The sequence below is a fragment of the Pan paniscus genome, chromosome 10 (assembly GCF_029289425.2).
Source record: "Pan paniscus chromosome 10, NHGRI_mPanPan1-v2.0_pri, whole genome shotgun sequence".
Classification (NCBI taxonomy): domain Eukaryota; kingdom Metazoa; phylum Chordata; class Mammalia; order Primates; family Hominidae; genus Pan; species Pan paniscus.
This window is the reverse complement of record NC_073259.2, coordinates 114,423,043-114,440,015: the sequence shown is the minus strand read 5'-3', so window position 1 is coordinate 114,440,015 and position 16,973 is coordinate 114,423,043. Positions and strand designations below refer to the sequence as shown.

The 16,973-nt window shown below is 41.3% G+C and overlaps 1 protein-coding gene across 2 annotated transcripts in view; it reads right to left on the bottom strand.

Annotated features, from left to right (window-relative positions):
• Positions 1–16,010, bottom strand: part of POLR3B (RNA polymerase III subunit B) — a 150,334-nt gene extending 134,324 nt beyond the window's left edge. Inside the window, exons 1-6 of one of the 2 annotated variants that reach the window (XM_003832543.7) lie at positions 15,038–16,010; positions 9,068–9,100; positions 6,396–6,452; positions 6,246–6,310; positions 3,621–3,696; positions 3,289–3,389 (exon numbers count right to left, since the gene is read on the bottom strand). In XM_003832543.7, coding sequence (XP_003832591.1) covers positions 3,289–3,389; positions 3,621–3,696; positions 6,246–6,310; positions 6,396–6,452; positions 9,068–9,100; positions 15,038–15,109 — 404 coding nt within the window. In that variant the 5' untranslated portion in view covers positions 15,110–16,010. Of the gene's footprint in view, positions 1–3,288; positions 3,390–3,620; positions 3,697–6,245; positions 6,311–6,395; positions 6,453–9,067; positions 9,101–14,766; positions 14,879–15,037 lie in introns of those variants that run through there. The other variant, XM_003832544.4, reaches the window with a different exon arrangement.
• Positions 16,011–16,973: the final 963 nt, after the last annotated feature.

The following is a 16,973-nucleotide window of genomic DNA, read 5'->3' as shown; positions in this document are numbered from 1 at the left end:
GCACCAATTGGGAAATCTTAAGTCTTCTAAATAACTCACGTTAAAAAGGAAATCGTAATGGGAAGATAGAAATAAGAATATTCTCATTTTATATCAAGGGAAATGAACATACTGACTAAAGTTATGTAATATGACATGAAGATATAAGAATATTTCAGTTACTACAGTAACCAAAAAGATAATTAAAAACAAGAAGGAAAAATTGGAAGACGAAGGGAGAAGCAAAGTGGGTGACACAGGTAAGCTAAGCCACATCCCGTATATCAGGAGGGAAAAAATAATGTCTACAGTTAATGTATTAAGAAATAGAGGTCAAAGCATCGCATTTAAAGTTATGGATATTGGCCACGCATGGTGGTTCGTGCTTGTAATCTCTGCACTTTGGGAGACCGAGGCGAGTGGATCACATGAGGTCAGGAGTTCATGACCAGCCTGGTCAACGTGGTGAAACCCTGTCCCTACTAAAAATAAAAAAAAATTAGCCAGGCGTGGTGGCGGGCACCTGTAATCCCAGCTACTCGGGAGGTTGAGGTGGGTGAATCACTTGAACCTCGGCGGCAGAGGTTGCAGTGAGCTGAGATCATGCCACTGTACTCCAGCCTGGGCAACAGAGTGAAACTCCATCTCAAAAAAAACAAAACAAAACAAAACACACACACACAAAATAAAGTTATGGATGTAATAACCCCCAGAAAAAAATAACAGAAATAGTTATGAAGTTGGGAATGGGACGAAAGGTGAGGAAGGGGAGAGAAGGAGGGAGGTTACTGTTTTGAATCAAATGTTTTTATGTACTGTTTGATTTCTAACCAAGTACAAATATAATTTGGATTAAACTAAAATCTTTTTACTCCAAAAAATAAATGAGATTATAGATGTAATTTAGGTAATGCATAGCACATATAAGCATTCTAATGACTAGAGGTCATTTTTATGAATGCGGAGCTAACAACCAACATTGCCTATCATAGTATGGCACATAGCAGGTATTCAACAAATGCTAGTTACATGCCCCCTCTTTTTATTTTATTATTATTATACTTTAAGTTTTAGGGTACATGTGCACAACGTGCAGGTTAGTTACATATGTATACATGTGCCATGCTGGTGTGCTGCACCCATTAACTCGTCATTTAGCATTAGGTGTATCTCCTAAAGCTATCCCACTCCCCTCCCCCAACCCCACAACAGTTCCCAGAGTATGATGTTCCCCTTCCTGTGTCCATGTGTTCTCATTGTTCAATTCCCACCTATGAGTGAGAATATACGGTGTTTGGTTTTTTGTTCTTGCGATAGTTTACTGAGAATGATGATTTCCATTTTCATCCATGTCCCTACAAAGGACGTGAACTCATCATTTTTTATGGCTGCATAGTATTCTATGGTGTATATGTGCCACATTTTCTTAATCCAGTCTATCGTTGTTGGACATTTGGGTTGGTTCCAAGTCTTTGCTATTGTGAATAGTGCCGCAATAAACATACCTGTGCATGTGTCTTTATAGCAGCATGATTTATAGTCCTTTGGGTATATACCCAGTAATGGGATGGCTGGGTCAAATGGTATTTCTAGTTCTAGATCCCTGAGGAATTGCCACACTGACTTCCACAATGGTTGAACTAGTTTACAGTCCCACCAACAGAGTAAACGTGTTCCTATTTCTCCACATCCTCTCCAGCACCTGTTGTTTCCTGACTTTTTAATGATTGCCATTCTAACTCGTGTGAGATGGTATCTCATTGTGGTTTTGATTTGCATTTCTCTGATAGCCAGTGATGGTGAGCATTTTTTCAAGTGTTTTTTGGCTGCATAAATGTCTTCTTTTGAGAAGTGTCTGTTCATGTCCTTCGCCCACTCATGCTCCCTCTTTAAACCAGGATTTAAACCCTCAATCTTACGAATTTATGTTTTCCTCCAGTCTCTCTTGCCTTTCCTTCACAATAGTCAATCTAGTTCATAATTTAGCTATGGTCCAAAATTTAATTGGACACAAGTATGGTCCATATACAAGAAAGAAAGAAGTTCTCATCTTAACACTGATAGGCCGGGCGCGGTGGCTCACGCCTGTAATCCCAGCACTCTGAGAGTCCAAGGTGGGCGGATCACCTGAGGTCAGGAGTTCAAGACTAGCCTGACCAACATGGCAAAACCCCATCTCTACAAAAAATACAAAAATTAGCTGAGTGTGGTGGCACACGCCTATAATCCCAGCTACTCAGGAGGCTGAGGCTGGAGAACTACTTGAACCCGGGAGGCAGAGGTTGCAGTGAGCCAACATCATGCCACTGCACTCCAGTCTGGGTAACAGAGTAAGACTCTGTCTCAAAAAAAAAAAAAAAACAATAAAACAAAAAAAACACTGATAAACAGTCCTGCTAAAACCAAGATGAACATTTTAATATCTTACTTATTTTTCTAAGTGAAGACTAAGGAGAGAAACAATACAAATTACCCCTTCCTTTGAGGGAAGTATAGGAGGATTTGTTAAACCTGCATGTTTCCATAAAAACCTGGACTTCTAGACCCCTTACCAAATGGTGCCATAATTACATATGCCTGTCTTCCCTGACAGCTGTGAATGAAGGTAGCCAATAGGAACTGTATTTTGTATATCTTTTACTCACCTAAGTACTCAGTATCATACATAAGAAGTGATAGGCAGTTGGTATATATTTATTGAACAAATGGATGTTTGTTCAAAGTGCTCTTAGCACTTTTGAGAGGGGGAAAAACACTTGAACAGAAATTATGTGGACTAAGTTTAAAGTCTAGTACCATTATTGACCACATAATATTGTGGGTTTTGTCCATTTCTAAAGGAGAGTCAATATATTTCCCTAATCAGGAAGGGCAGATTGCAAAAACGCAAGTGGATGCTATCATTTCCAAACTTGTACCAGGCAAATAAGTAACTTCTCCCTCAAATACTTGTAGATGAGAAAAAGTTAAATTCCAGGAAAACTCAATCTCAGAATATACCTATCCACCAAGAAGACCTGTCCAGGAGAGTTCACTGAAAGGCTATTGTACCTAGTGGTTCCCTAGCAGCTCAGAGTTATAGTAGGAAAGGGAAACATTTTCCTCAACTTCTTAGAAAAGGTTTCACAATTAATAAATAGTAACAACCACGACTATGTGCTGGACATTATTCTAAGTGCTTTACACATGCTGACTCATTGGACCTATGAAATAGGCAGCATTTCCTGCATTTTTCAGATGAGGAAATGGGATCACATCATGGGGCTGGAATCCAGGCAGTGTGGCTCTAATACGGATTTCATTTCTCACCTGCCGATAGGTAAGGCATTGCGGATGATCCTCTGGCTGCCTCGGGTATATTCAATATCCACTGTAATAGGGGCAGAGTATGTCATGTCTCTCAAACGGCACTGAAAGAGAATCAGGAATCTGACAGTTACTGCTCCTCTCTGCAACAGGGTCCTGACCACTTCAAAGTGCTCCTTCTGTAGTAGAATTATGGCCCACATTGAACTTTAATCCCTTTTTCTCCAAAGAATGTCCCCCCCATCCCATTTTTAAATGATCTTTTAAGAGTATATATTAAGGGCAGACTCAGAGTTTAAGCAAACAAGTCCAATTAAAGTAAGGTTCATAATTACCTCATGAGGGGACACTGGTCTAGTTACATTGAAGCTTTCTTCAACATCAGGAAGCCCAACATAGATATTAAGATATCTGAAAAGCAAATTAGTGCGGTATGAATTATACTTCTTCAAAGATCATAAAAGCAAACAAGCTATTTTCCTTCCAAATACAAAGATTATGTTTTGATAAATGCTTATCTTGGTAAGGATGACAAATTAAATATTAAAATTGGAGATCTTCTTGAAGTGATAGTACATATAGCTTTACAAAGGAGGGAAATATTATCAAAGTATCTTTTAAAAAATATTACAAATCTCTTTACAAAAATACTGGAAATACAGCTCCCTAAAAACGATACTTAATGAAAGAGCAAAGTGCAAAGAGTACTGATGATATGCTATCATTTGCAAAAGAAAGAAGAGGCCATAAAGGCAAAAACAAACAAAACAAAAAAACAAACAAAAAAAACCACTCATTTGTGCAAAAGAAGGATGAAAAGGATAAAGCGGAAACTAATGAGATTGGTTACCTATGGAGAGTGGCTGGGAACAGGGTGGAAAGAACTGGAAGTGGAACAACTATTTTCTGAATATACTTTTTTGTGCAAGTCTAACTCTTAAACCATAATAATGTCTCACATACTGAAAAAATAAAGAAAAGAACTAATGTAAGTAACCCTGGGAGACAATATTTTGATTGGACATTGAGAGGCTAAAGATAAAAATGACAGTGCACAAATCCTACACTCTAGTAAATTTTATCTCTCAGAGGTATGAGTTAATAATTCTGAAACTTTATGTATAGTCTAGGATTGAAAAAAATTTTTTTAAAATTTTGCAGATAATGGGAGCCAGATTTCTCATTATTGGGATAAAAGTTAAATAAGGAAAGGGAAAAGGTTAGAATGAGCCCTGCAGTGTCGAACTGAAATTGGAGGTATCAGTCTGCATGGTTTTTAATATATGTAAAAATGGATAGGATAAAGAAATACAGATGTGTCTGCACATATGTGTTCGTATACATACACATATTTCTGAGCTCTACCTGCTGAAATCTTAGTGTCCATATCTTGGAATCTAAATACTATTTTCCAATAAAAGGGAGACTCTAGGGCTCCTTGGATTCCCAATCTGGGACGGGGGCATACCAGATGAACCATATCTTACGGTGCAAGAAAGCAAAGGAGTGCTCAAAAAATAATGGTGGCATCTTGAAAGGACACCAGAGTCAATCTGAAGGGTCTCCCTATGGTCAAAGCTGAAACAGTCTGAACAACAGAAAAATGACAGTACTGGATATATATATATATGATAGTACTCATAGAATAAAACATCCATGAGTCCAAATTGATATAAATTAATATAGAGAGATATGTGAGGGGAAAAGGAAACTATTCTGTACAGAATTCCAGTATCACTGCAGAAGGAATGATAGAAATAAAGGTTCACCATTAGATAAGCCCACAATAATAACTGTTATAGGTAAGAATCATCAATGTATGCTAAAACTGTTGGTGAAATTATGATGAGAAACGGTATTTGCATAGTCTCAAAGAATCTCCCTATAAGATACTTATTAATTACAAAAGGAAAAATAGTAACCTTTCAGTGGAGAAATCTGGAAGATCCTACCTTAATCAAGTGAACAAAGTTAAAATCATTAGTAATAAAATATATTGGCATCTGTAACCCCAATACGAATCAGTGAGAACAGCATAAAACATTGCTTCTGTGGTATTCTTGGCAAAAATGTATAACCCAATCAGACGTCATACAAACTCAAATTAAAGGAACTTCTACAAATACTGACTAGATTGTTCAAAAGTGTCAATGTCATGAAAGACCAAGAAAGATTGAGGAGACTAAGGATACAAGACAACTAAACATAACACGGAGCTCTGGATTGATTCCTACACCAGAAAAAGGACATTTGTGAGAAAACATCAAATAAGGTCTATAGATTAGTAGACAACATCGTATCTGTGCTAACTTCCTGGTTTTGATCATTGTGCTATGGTTATGTAAGATGTTAATATCAGTGAAGGCTTGGTGAAAAATATTGAAGAATTCTTTGTACTACTTTTGCAATTTTTCTTTTAAGCTTAACATTATTTCAAAATAAAAATTTAAATATTTAAAACCTAATAGTTTCAAAATTTTCCCAACCATAGCTCATTATAATTTGCCAGTTAAAAATTTAATTTGAGCACTTTATAGTTAATAAAAGACAATGATTTATTTTTTCATTTTTTATTTTTTTGAGTCAGAGTCTCACTCTGTTGTAAAAGATAGAGTGCAGTGGCACAATCTCAGCTCGCTGAAATCTCCCCGTCCCAGATTCAAGCGATTCTCCTGCCTCAGCCTCCTGAGTATCTGGAATTACAGATGTGCACCACCACGCCTGGCTAATTTTGTATTTTTAGTAGAGACAGGGTTTCACCATGTTGGCCAGGCTGGTCTCGAACTCCTGACCCCAGGTGATTTGCCCACCTCGGCCTCCCAAAGTGCTTGGTATTACAGGCATAAGCCACCGAGCCTGGCCAAGACAATGATTTTAAAAGAGTTTTGATAGCAACTTCACTCACTTTAAAAAATGTTAGACGTAACCCACATAGCAAATTAAGAATGTTGGTTCCTTACTTTAAGTACCACATAGGGTCAGCGTCACTTGTAACCTTTTCATTGGCTTTCATTATCTTCTTTATCTGCAGTGGAAAATGCAACATTAGCAAAGACTCTGGCTTCCAATTAATCCTTAGTTTATGTCTATTTCTAACATCTGATGCTTACCTCTACATTAATGAAATAGTTAAATGAATCTATATGCTGTTTCACAAGGCCTTTCACCTAAACAGATAGAAAGAGAAAGTAAACAGGTTAGCAAAAGTGCAAAGAGTATTGATGATATGCTCAAATAATAGATCATATAATGGAATCTAATAATAGGTGAACATCAAATTTTTATCAAAATCAAAATGAGAAAAAAAATCCATGAATTTTATTTAAAAAATCTTTTCATTAATGCATTCTCATTCCATTTCTGCATCGTCTTACTAGCATATCCTCGAGAGTTTTCCTCCTTGAGAAGCAATCTGACTCTCGGAAATCAAAATATGAGTACATGAATATATGGTCATGTGCCACATAACAACATTTCATTCAACTACAGACCACATATCTGACAGCAGTCCCATAAGATTATAATGGAGCTGAAAAATTCCTATCGCCTAATGACTTACGACTTGATTTGATTTCATAGAGTGTATTTCTGAAAAGAGTGACCCCTCCTCAAGAAGAGCCTCCGGCAGGTCCTTCAGGAAGTATTCTAGAAGAAGGTATTGTTATCATAGAAGATGACAGCTCCATGTGTGTTACTGTCCATGAAGACCCTCCAGTGGGACAAGGCATGGAGGTGGAAGACAGTGATATTGATGATTCTGGCCTGGGCTAATGTGTGTATTTGTATCTTAGTTTTTAACAAAAAAAAAAATTTTTTTTTTTTTTGAGACAGAGTCTCGCTCTATTGCCCAGGCTGGAGTACAGTGGTGCGATCTCGGCTCACTGCAACGTCCGCCTCCCTGCACCAAGCAGTTCAGGTGCCTCAGCCTTCTGAGTAGCTGGGATTACAGGTGCCCGCCACCATGCCCAGCTAATTTTTGTATTTTTAGTAGAAACGGGGTTACACCATGTTGGCCAGGCTAGTCGGTCTCAAACTCCCAACCTCAAATGATCCGCCTGTCTTGGCCTCCCAAAGTGCTGGGATTACAAGCGTGAGCCACTGTGCCCAGCACCCAGCACCTTCTTCTCCATTTATGTGCAGCTCCTTTTAAAAAATAACAAAAAGGCCGGGCAAGGTGTCACATTCCTACAGTCACAGCTACTCGGGAGGCAGAGGCAGGAGAATCACTCAAACTCAGGAGTTCAAATCCAGCCTGGGCAATGTAGCAAGACCTGGTCTCTTAGGGGGAAAAAGAAATTTCTTGACCTTACGACCATTTTATTTGATTCTTGGTCACTCCCCAACTTAGAAACTCCTCAATAGCTTCCTATGGCTTTTAGAAGAAAAGCCAAATCCTTAACACGGCTTTCAAATCTGATCAGGAAACTGGCCCTGACAACTTTCCCAGCCTCATTTCCCAGCACTCTCCCCTCTGCCCATAACACGCAACTGAACTCTAGAGTAGAGTCCAAAATGAGTAGAGACAAAACTCTACTCATTTTTCTTTTTTTGAGACGGAATCTCACACTGTCGACCAGGCTGCAGTGCAGTGGCGCGATCTCGGCTCACTGCAACCTCTGCCTCCCAGGTTCAAGCTATTCTCCTGCCTTATCCTCCCAAGTAGCTGGGATTACAGGGGCCCGCCACCACACCCAGCTAATTTTTTGTATCTTTAGTAGAGACGAGGTTTCACTATGTTGGCCAGGGTGGTCTCAAACTCCTGACCTCGTGATCCGCCCACCTCAGCCTCCCCAAGTGCTGGGATTACAGGCGTGAGCCACCACGCCCGGCCTCATTTTTCAAGTCTCCATTCTTTCACTTAGCACAATGCTTTCAAGATTCGTCCATGTTGCAGCGGGTACCTGCTTTCTTTTTATTGCCAAATAATACTCTGTTGTACAGATACATCCCATTTTGTGTATCCATCCAGCAGCTGATGGCCATTTGGGTTGTTTCCACTCTTGGCTATTATGAATAATACTGCTATGAGCATTTGTGTACAGGTTTCTGCACGGACACATGTTTTCATGTCTCTTGGACAAATATCTAGGAGTGGAATTGCTGGAGGATGTGGTAACTTTTTGTTTAACCATTTGAGAAACTGCCAGCCTGTTTTCCAAAGTGGCTATAACACTTTACGTTCCCACCAGTGGAGCATGATAGTTCCCATTCCTCCACACCCTTATTAACATTTGATTTTGATTATAGCTATCCTAGCGGGTGCCAAGTGGTCTCTCACTGTGGTACTCATTACTTCTTAGCATAAGCTCTTGGAAATTGAATTGAAGCCCGACACCACATCATATCATATTCAGCAGCTCCTCTTGACTGGTCGCTATTTCCTGCAGACTCTGTGGAGGCTCCTCTTGAACACCTTGATTGAGCCACACTCTCTGCACCCAGCTTTCAGGTTTAAACCTTCTTCTCTTAAGATGTGGTTTATGTCTCACTTCATTTGGGTGGCCCTCTCTGACCATTGCTCTTTTGCTGATAGCACTTTGGTTTTTAATCATGTGCCATGCTACTGTGCATGTACTACTACTTCTCTCTAAAATTAGACTACCACTCTCCAAACCAGCACCTTTCAGGCAGGGGTTTTACCTTATAATTCCTTGTATTTCCAAACACAGCTATACAAAATCAAAAAATGTTGATGACAAAAATTTAATCTTTAAAAAACGGCTTATTTCTTGACTTTTTCATCTGAAAAATAACCAATTATTATTAAATGTGAAACAATTACCTTTAAAAATGCTGGAAGCAGCCTCCATTTTTCCTGTGAGCCAAAACAAGAAGAATATCAGAACTGTACCAGCAACAGTACTTTCATAAGTTATTTTAATGTTCCAAAATAAGCAAAGGAAAGTAAATCAAAACAAAAAGAATAATTTTTAAACATTTTTATGGAAATCACGTGTGCATATGCATATAAATATGTATACACATACATACATACACTACAGGTTTCCTAAACAGAATATAACTTAATCTCTTCTTGATGACTCAAGATTTTAAGCACTTTTCAATCCTTTATTTTATTCTCATGACACTTCCTAAGTGAAGTTTGCCAGTTTGAGAAAAGGAAAATAAGGCTCAGAGAGTCTGGTGGGAGAGCTGGGTCTCAAGACCCAAAGGGAGTTCTTTCTCCCTCCCATTCTCTCTCAACTACTGTCTGGTCAGAGCTCATCTCAGGGCTACAGAAGGATGGCACATATGGTGATTGCTTCCTACATTGCCTGAGCAACTAGAGGGATAGAGTTAAAATTGATGGAGGCGAGGAACATTGTAGGAATAGCAGGTTTAGGTGTGGAAGGGCTACTAGAAATTTGGTTTGGGTGTGTTAAGCTTGAGATCTCCATTAGACATTCAGGTGGAAATGTCAAGGAGGCAACAAATGAGTCTTGAATTCGGGAATGGAGTGGCCTGGAGATATAAACTAGGAAGAGATTAACAAGTGGATGGCAATTAAAGGCACGTGATGGATGAGATCACCTATGGAATGTAGATGGAGAAGAGTTCCACAAAGTGAGACCAACCAAGAATAATCCAACAATTAGAGAGGAGGAGCAGGAGGCAGCTCCAGCAAAGGAGACCGAGGAGTGGCCAGGGAAGGTGGCAGACCCCTGGGTATAGTCAAAAACAAGGGAGGCAGGCAAAGCTAATCTATGATGACGGAAATCAAAAGGTGCTTGGGGGGATAGACTGAAAAGGGTCATAAGGGAACTTTCTGGGGTGATGCAATGTCCACATAGAGCACATAACTATAAAACCAATGTAACTGAATATCTAGTATCCATACATTTTATTATATAAATTCCACCTAAATTTAAAAATAGAAGAATGACAATGATATAGGTTGAATTGTGTCCCTCTCAAAATTCATATGCTAAAGTCCTAATCCCCAGTATCTCAGAATGTGACTGTTTTTGAAGATGGGGTCTTGACAAAGGTGATTAAGTAAAATGAGTCATTAGGGTGAGCCCTAATCCAATACAACTGGTGTCCTTATAAAAAAGGAGAAATTGGACATAGAGATGCACACAGGGACAATGCCATGTGAAGATGAAGGTAGAGGTCTCAGTGAAGCTTCTGCAAGCCAAGGGATGCCAAAGATTGCCAGCAAACACCTGTAGTAGGGGACGGCCCAGAGCAGATCCTCTCTCATAGCCCTCAGAAGGAGCCAGCTCTGTTGTCACCCTGATCTCAGACTTCTAACTTCCAGAACTATGAGAAAATAAATTTCTGTTGTTTAAGCCACCTAGTTTGTGGTTACTTTGTTACGGCAGCCCTATGAGCTAATACTCCCACATCTTCAAATTCCTCTCTCTACACTCCTTCTTATACTCGTTTCCTCCCATTTCAAAGGAAGGACCATCCACTCCTTGGTCTAAGGCTAACCCTTCCGCCACAGACACAATCCTGCCAACCTTCTCCTGAAGACTGGAAACCTTGCTTGCCCCAGTTCAGTCCTTGATATTCAACCTGTTCTATTTAAAACGAGTATTCAAATCCTCCCATTAAAAAAAAAAATTTAAAACTTTATTGACTCAGCAGCTCCTCTGACTACTTTCTTCCCTGCCCTTCAGCTTATGATCTCTCCCAAATTACTCCATATTTAGCTTCTCTGTTCCTCACTTCCCACTCCTTCATTCCGTTATAGTCAGGACTCTGACCTACCTGCCAGTGAAAGAGCTCGACAGAAGTCACCAAGGCTGCTACTTCAAAAGACCTCCCTTGATGCCCCCTCACATTCCCTTTCCACAGTATTTGGCCATGCCGATCACTGTCTTATAACACTCTGTGGTATCATTCTCTTATGTCTTTCCTTCCTCCGGCCGGGCCTTCTCACACCTCTTTTTCTCTGCCACCCTGCAAATTTTGGTGTTCTTCAAAGTTCTATCCCTGGCGATGTCTTTTCTCAAGTAGGGCTGGGAATGGAGGATTTCAAACAACACTGTTTGAAAGTGTTGTTTAGCTTCCCCCATCTCATCCCACAGCCCCCCAGTTCCAAATGTGGGCTCTTTCAAGGGCAGTGACCCTGTCTATCCTGTTAGCACAGTGCCTGGCACATAAAAGACTCCAATAAATACTGAATAAATAAATGAGTGAGTGAATATCACTGTTGCAGTAAGCTACTGGGTATGGGCCTGTCCCCTCCAACTATTGACTGGGCAGTGATACCTTACAGCCTCAGAGGCTACTTAAGCTCAGTATGTCCAAAATTAAATCTTCCCCCAGCTCCATTCTCAATCTCAATGAATATCACCATTTATCCCAGTCAATCCCAAATTAGATACCCGGGAGTCCTAACTTTCTGACTCTTCTTAATCAACAGGAAAACAAAAACTCTACTGAGTCAACCTCCTTTTAACCTTCCTCGCATTTATCCTCTGCTCCTGTGCCAGTTGAGGCCCTCATAATCTTTCAGCTGGTCTGCGGCAGTACTTCCTTACTACTCTTCCTGCTCGTCCCTTTCAATGCTCAGCACTAAAGCCAGTGTACATGTCCTCATGTGCACAGCTTAGCACCTCATTCTCTACAACTCTTCAGTGCCTCCCCACCCTCTTCACCATGTCTTAACCCCACAGCGAGGCATACATCATATGCTGTGCTTGCAGCTGTACTTGTGCCTACGCCTCCTCCTTCTATCTGGAATGCTTCCGCACCACCACACTTCATCCACATCTGGCAAACTCAGTTCAGGCATCACATCCCAGCTACCATTTGTAATACCAAAATACCCCTCGCCTACTTGTATCACAGTACCTATTGCATGTTATTCCACTTGCTTACATGTCTCTCTCTATAAGCCTATAACACACTGGGAGGCAGAAAACACATTTTTTGAACTTGTATAAACCCTGTGAATAATACACCACCAGGTAAGTACTCAGTAACACTGACAAATATTTATTCAACAAGTAACGGATTAATTGGCTCCAAAGCTTGTGTTGTTTCTACCATACTACCATGCTGCTGTGCTACCATAAGCACAAAAAAATACACACCAGGCATGGCCAGTTCAAGTAAAACTGAGCTCCTAACTAGAAAAAGTTTCAGCGAAAACACTGAAGTTGGAAAGTTTAAGTAAATATTTTAATATCTCAATTTAAAAGGAAATGGCAGCAAGTAGCAGAGATCTACCATCTTCTGGGAGAATCAGGAAAGGCCTTCCTAGGGAAGTTATATTATAGATATGTGGGATTTAATCTACAAATAGGAAGGGGAGAGCGATCCAGAAGAAACTGAGCAGAGTAGAAAGATCTCAGGGGAGGGAGAGGGGGGAACCATGGGAAAAGAGACTAGAGAAGTAAGCACTGGTCAGACTGAGGAAATTTATCACAAACATGGTAAAACACTAGATTTTGCCCTAAGAGCAATAGGCAGAGATTGAAGAATTTTAATCAAGGGAGCAACATAACCATGTTTGTGTGTTTAAACGGACAGCTCTGGCTGCAGAGCAAGGAACAGACTGGACTGGGACAAGTCAGGTGCCAGGTAGGCCAGTTAGGAAGTAAGAGAGGACAGTGGTTCTGGGCTGGAAAACGGTGGGAATGAAGTTTCAGATATGCATAGATTAAGAACTCAGGACTTTTTAGAGGTGATGGTGGATTGGATACAGAGTGCAGGAAGAGGAACTGTTATTCTTCAATCAGAAGGCTGGAATTATAGCACTGTTCACTTCATAGCTGTGTAAATTCAGATAAGAAATAGAAATCTCCCAGGCTTATTTCTTCAGCTCTCTGGAGAAGCGGTCCGATAGCAGTTAGGGATGAAGACTTGAGTCAGACTGACAAGAGTCCAAATTCCAGATTAGCCACTTACCAGGCTTCTAATGCAAGGCTATTTACTTAACATTTTTGGGCCTCTCTGGCAAAATGGGGGTGAAAATAGTACTTATTTCAGAGGATTAAATAACATAATGCATGTTATGGTTAAACAGAACCTGGCACATTAGCAAGTGCTCAGTGAATGCTGGCTCTTTGATATTCACTTTTCACGGTTAAAATACAGTTTTGCAGCCGGGCACGGTGGCTCACGCTTGTAATCCCAGCACGCTGGGAGGCCGAGGCGGTGGATCACGAGGTCAGGAGTTCGAGACCAGCATGGCCAACACAGTGAAACCCCGTCTCTACTAAAAATACAAAAATTAGCTGGGGGTGATGGTGGGCGCCTGTAATCCCAGCTACTTGGGAGGCTGAGGCAGGAGAATTGCTTGAACCCGGGAGGCAGAGGTTGCAGTCAGCCGAGATTACACCACTGCACTCCAGCCTGGGCGACAGAGCTAGACTCCGTCTCAAAAAAAAAAAAAAAAAAAAAAAAAAAAAAATAGTTTTGCCTGATGATCAGCAGTCTATTGCATGCACTTATAGACTGAATCTGATGGAACTGCTAATTCAACTTCCTTAACTTGCCAAACTATTATAAAGAGGTTTTGTTTTGTTTTCCTTGAGACAAGGTCTCAGTCACCCAGGCTGGAGTGCAGCAGCACAATTACGGCTCACTGCAGCCTCGACCTTCCAGGCTCAAGTGATCCTTCCACTTCAGCCTCCTGAGTTGCTGGGACAAGTGCACGCCACCACACCCAGCTAATTTTTGTATTATTTGTAGAAATAGGGTTTTGCCATGTCGCCCAAGCTGTTATCAAACTCTTGAGCCCAAGTGATCCGCCCGCCTTGGCCTCTCAAACTACTGGTATTATAGGCCACCACGCCTAGCCAAGGAGGTTCTTATAATCCGATAGACTTACTGATCATGTCACTTTCCTGCTTAAACCCTTCAAAAGCTCTGCTCCAAGACAAAGTCCAATCTCTGTCAGATGTTTACTGAAACTTTTCATAATCAAGACCCTTACTTAACCCTGTCTTTTATCTCTTCTCCTCTATTTTTCTTCACTCTTAATACTACTGGATTTACTTTCCTTCCTCAAAAACATCCAATGGTCTTGCCGAGGAGGTTTCAAGTATCCTGTTCTCTCTCCCTGAAATCTCTCCTTTGCTATCTTCTCCGGCCACGTCTCCACTTCCCTATTCCACGTCAGTGTAGATTTTGAGGCTCAGAGAGGTTACAATATGTGCCTTATCAGATAACAAAATATGTCGACAGCCGCACTTCATTGGGCAGCTCGCTGTGGGGCAGCTGTCCTTAACTTCCGAGAAGCTGATGAAAGCTGTGGAGTCTCTCCCCCAGAAAACACACAGGCAAATTCTTTAGTAAATATTCAGGGCGTTTAAAATTCCCCTGCAACCCGAAGTGGAACTTCAGGTTAAAAGGAAAGATGACTAGCTTGGAATTCAGACGATCTGGTTTTACCCTCACAGCCGGCTGTGGTGCCTCATGCAAATGGCCTGAGCTCCCTGGCCCCCAGTGTCCTCTGTAAGACTGCAAACATGCAATACGTCCCCCACAGTAAGTGCGAGGGTCAGTCCTCCCCACGCACACCTATGCTGGAAGAGCTCCAACCCGAGAGCCAGCAGCGGGGCTTCTCGGCCCCCGCAGCGGCTGACAGCTCCTCTGGGATCAGCCTTCACTCGCGCACGCGGAGGCCGGCTCTGGAAAAAAGACTCGCACGCGCGACGCTCTGGGCATGCGCAGAAGCCCGGCGCATGCGCACAAACAGCCAGCCCGCCCCCTTGGCGGCCCGAGCACTCCGGGCAACGCCCCCTCAGGGCGCATCCTTGTTCCTGACGCTCCCTGCGTGCCTGGCACTGACCTCTACAGTCGGGATCGGCGCCGCCAGCTGCTCCGGAGTCAGGTTCCCAAACTCTTCCGCTAGCACGTCCATGCTGCTCACGAAGGAGGAAGAAACAGATAGAACCTCCGCGCCCGCCTTCCCTGCACCAAGCAAACTGCAAGACTCCCGGAGAACGGTGCGCGGAGGCCTAAACTGTCCCCGCCGTGCGTGTTAGCTAGAGACGCGGTAGAAAGGTTCCGCCTGCACCCTGCCCGAATCTGCGGTGGAACCCGGATGTGGCCGAGGCCTAGTAAGGAAAGTACGCCCTCTGGTGTAGCTCGGAGGTCTGGCGCAGGGAATCCTAAGCCCCAGCTGTCAGGTTTCTTGCCAATTCTCTGGTAATTGAGACCAGCAAAACATAGTGGTTGTCATTTTAAAAGTAATCCGAAGAAAAGTGTAAACGCATAATTTACGCAACTTGAACCACTGAGGCACAGAATTATTTAATGTAGTCCAAAATTCTATGCATTGTTTAGTATGGAAGAGCAGGAAACGTCCCAAATGCCTACTAATAGAAGATTGATTAAATAAATGATGGTACATGCGTGTAATGGAAGAGTGTTGAAAATTCTCAAAAGCACTCGATGGAAGATGTAGGAGTAAATACCCAGCGCATGGAGAAATTTAGTATGAAAAGATGACATTTACGTTAGTAGGGGAAGGATGGCCTGTCCAGTAAATAATATTTGAAAAGCTGATTACCCATTTGGGGAAAAAATACATGTAAGTGAATCTTTTGTGGGTTAAATATTGAAATGTTAACAAAAACTTAGAAGAAAATGTAAGTGCAGATATTCATAACATTGAGATGATGAAGACTTTCAAGACGGCAACAGTCAAATCATAAAGGATTTTATAATCTAAACACGATTTTATGATTCCACGGAAAATTTTTAATTTTCTGAACAGATTTTTAAAAATCACCAACAAATAGAATTAATAAAAAGTAAATTGGCAGAAGACAAAGGGCTGGTCTCTCTAATTTAAAATGAGCTCATGCAAATCAACAGAAAGAGAAATCCTATTAGAAAAAACAAGGCAAAATGCACCAATTAATTAATGGGTACGGAGTTTCGGTTTGGGAAGATGCAAAAGTTCTGTAAATGGAGAATGGTGATGGTTGCACAACAGTGTGAATGTATTTAATGCTGCTGACCTGTACATCATTTTAAAGGGTTAAAATGCTAAGTTTTATGTATATTTTACAACGATAAGAAAAGTTATGAAAATTTGTAAGTACATATATGCTTTCCAATTTCTCCCTCATAAAGGTAGAACCCTTGCACCAGGTTAATTATTCTTATTTACTAAAGAGCTACTTAAATTTCAGTACTTGTATTTTCTAAGTGTTGCACTGATATCTGAAATATGAGAAGAATGGAAAAAACACCAAAAGTAGAATCAACCCTGCCTTTGAAGTTCTTACAATTTACTTATTATAGAGACAAGATACAACTTGTGTCTCATCATTGTGCATTACCAGATTACAACCAATTTAGCATCTAGCCTAGAAGGGACTGTGAAAGTGATTTATAGATGGCAGAGGATCTCAAGGTTGGCTCAAGTGTGTTGGTTGTCTGTGCCAAAGTCTTCTTTGCTTTCCATTATCAAGGTGATTCTCCGACTTTAGGGTGTATCAGAATCACCTGGAGAGCTTGTTAAACTAATCTCAGCTTTCTGATTGGTAAATTGGGGCTGAAATTTTGCTTTTTTCGGGGGGCGGGGATGGAGTCTTACTCTCTCGTCCAGGATGGAGTGCAGTGGCGCAATCTTAGCTCACTGTACCCTCCCAGGTTCAAGCGATTCTCCTGCCTCAGCCTTCCGAGTAGCTGGGATTACAGGCGCGTGCCACCATACTCGGGTAATTTTTGTATTTTTAGTAGAGACGGGGTTTCGCCATATTGGCCAGGTTGGG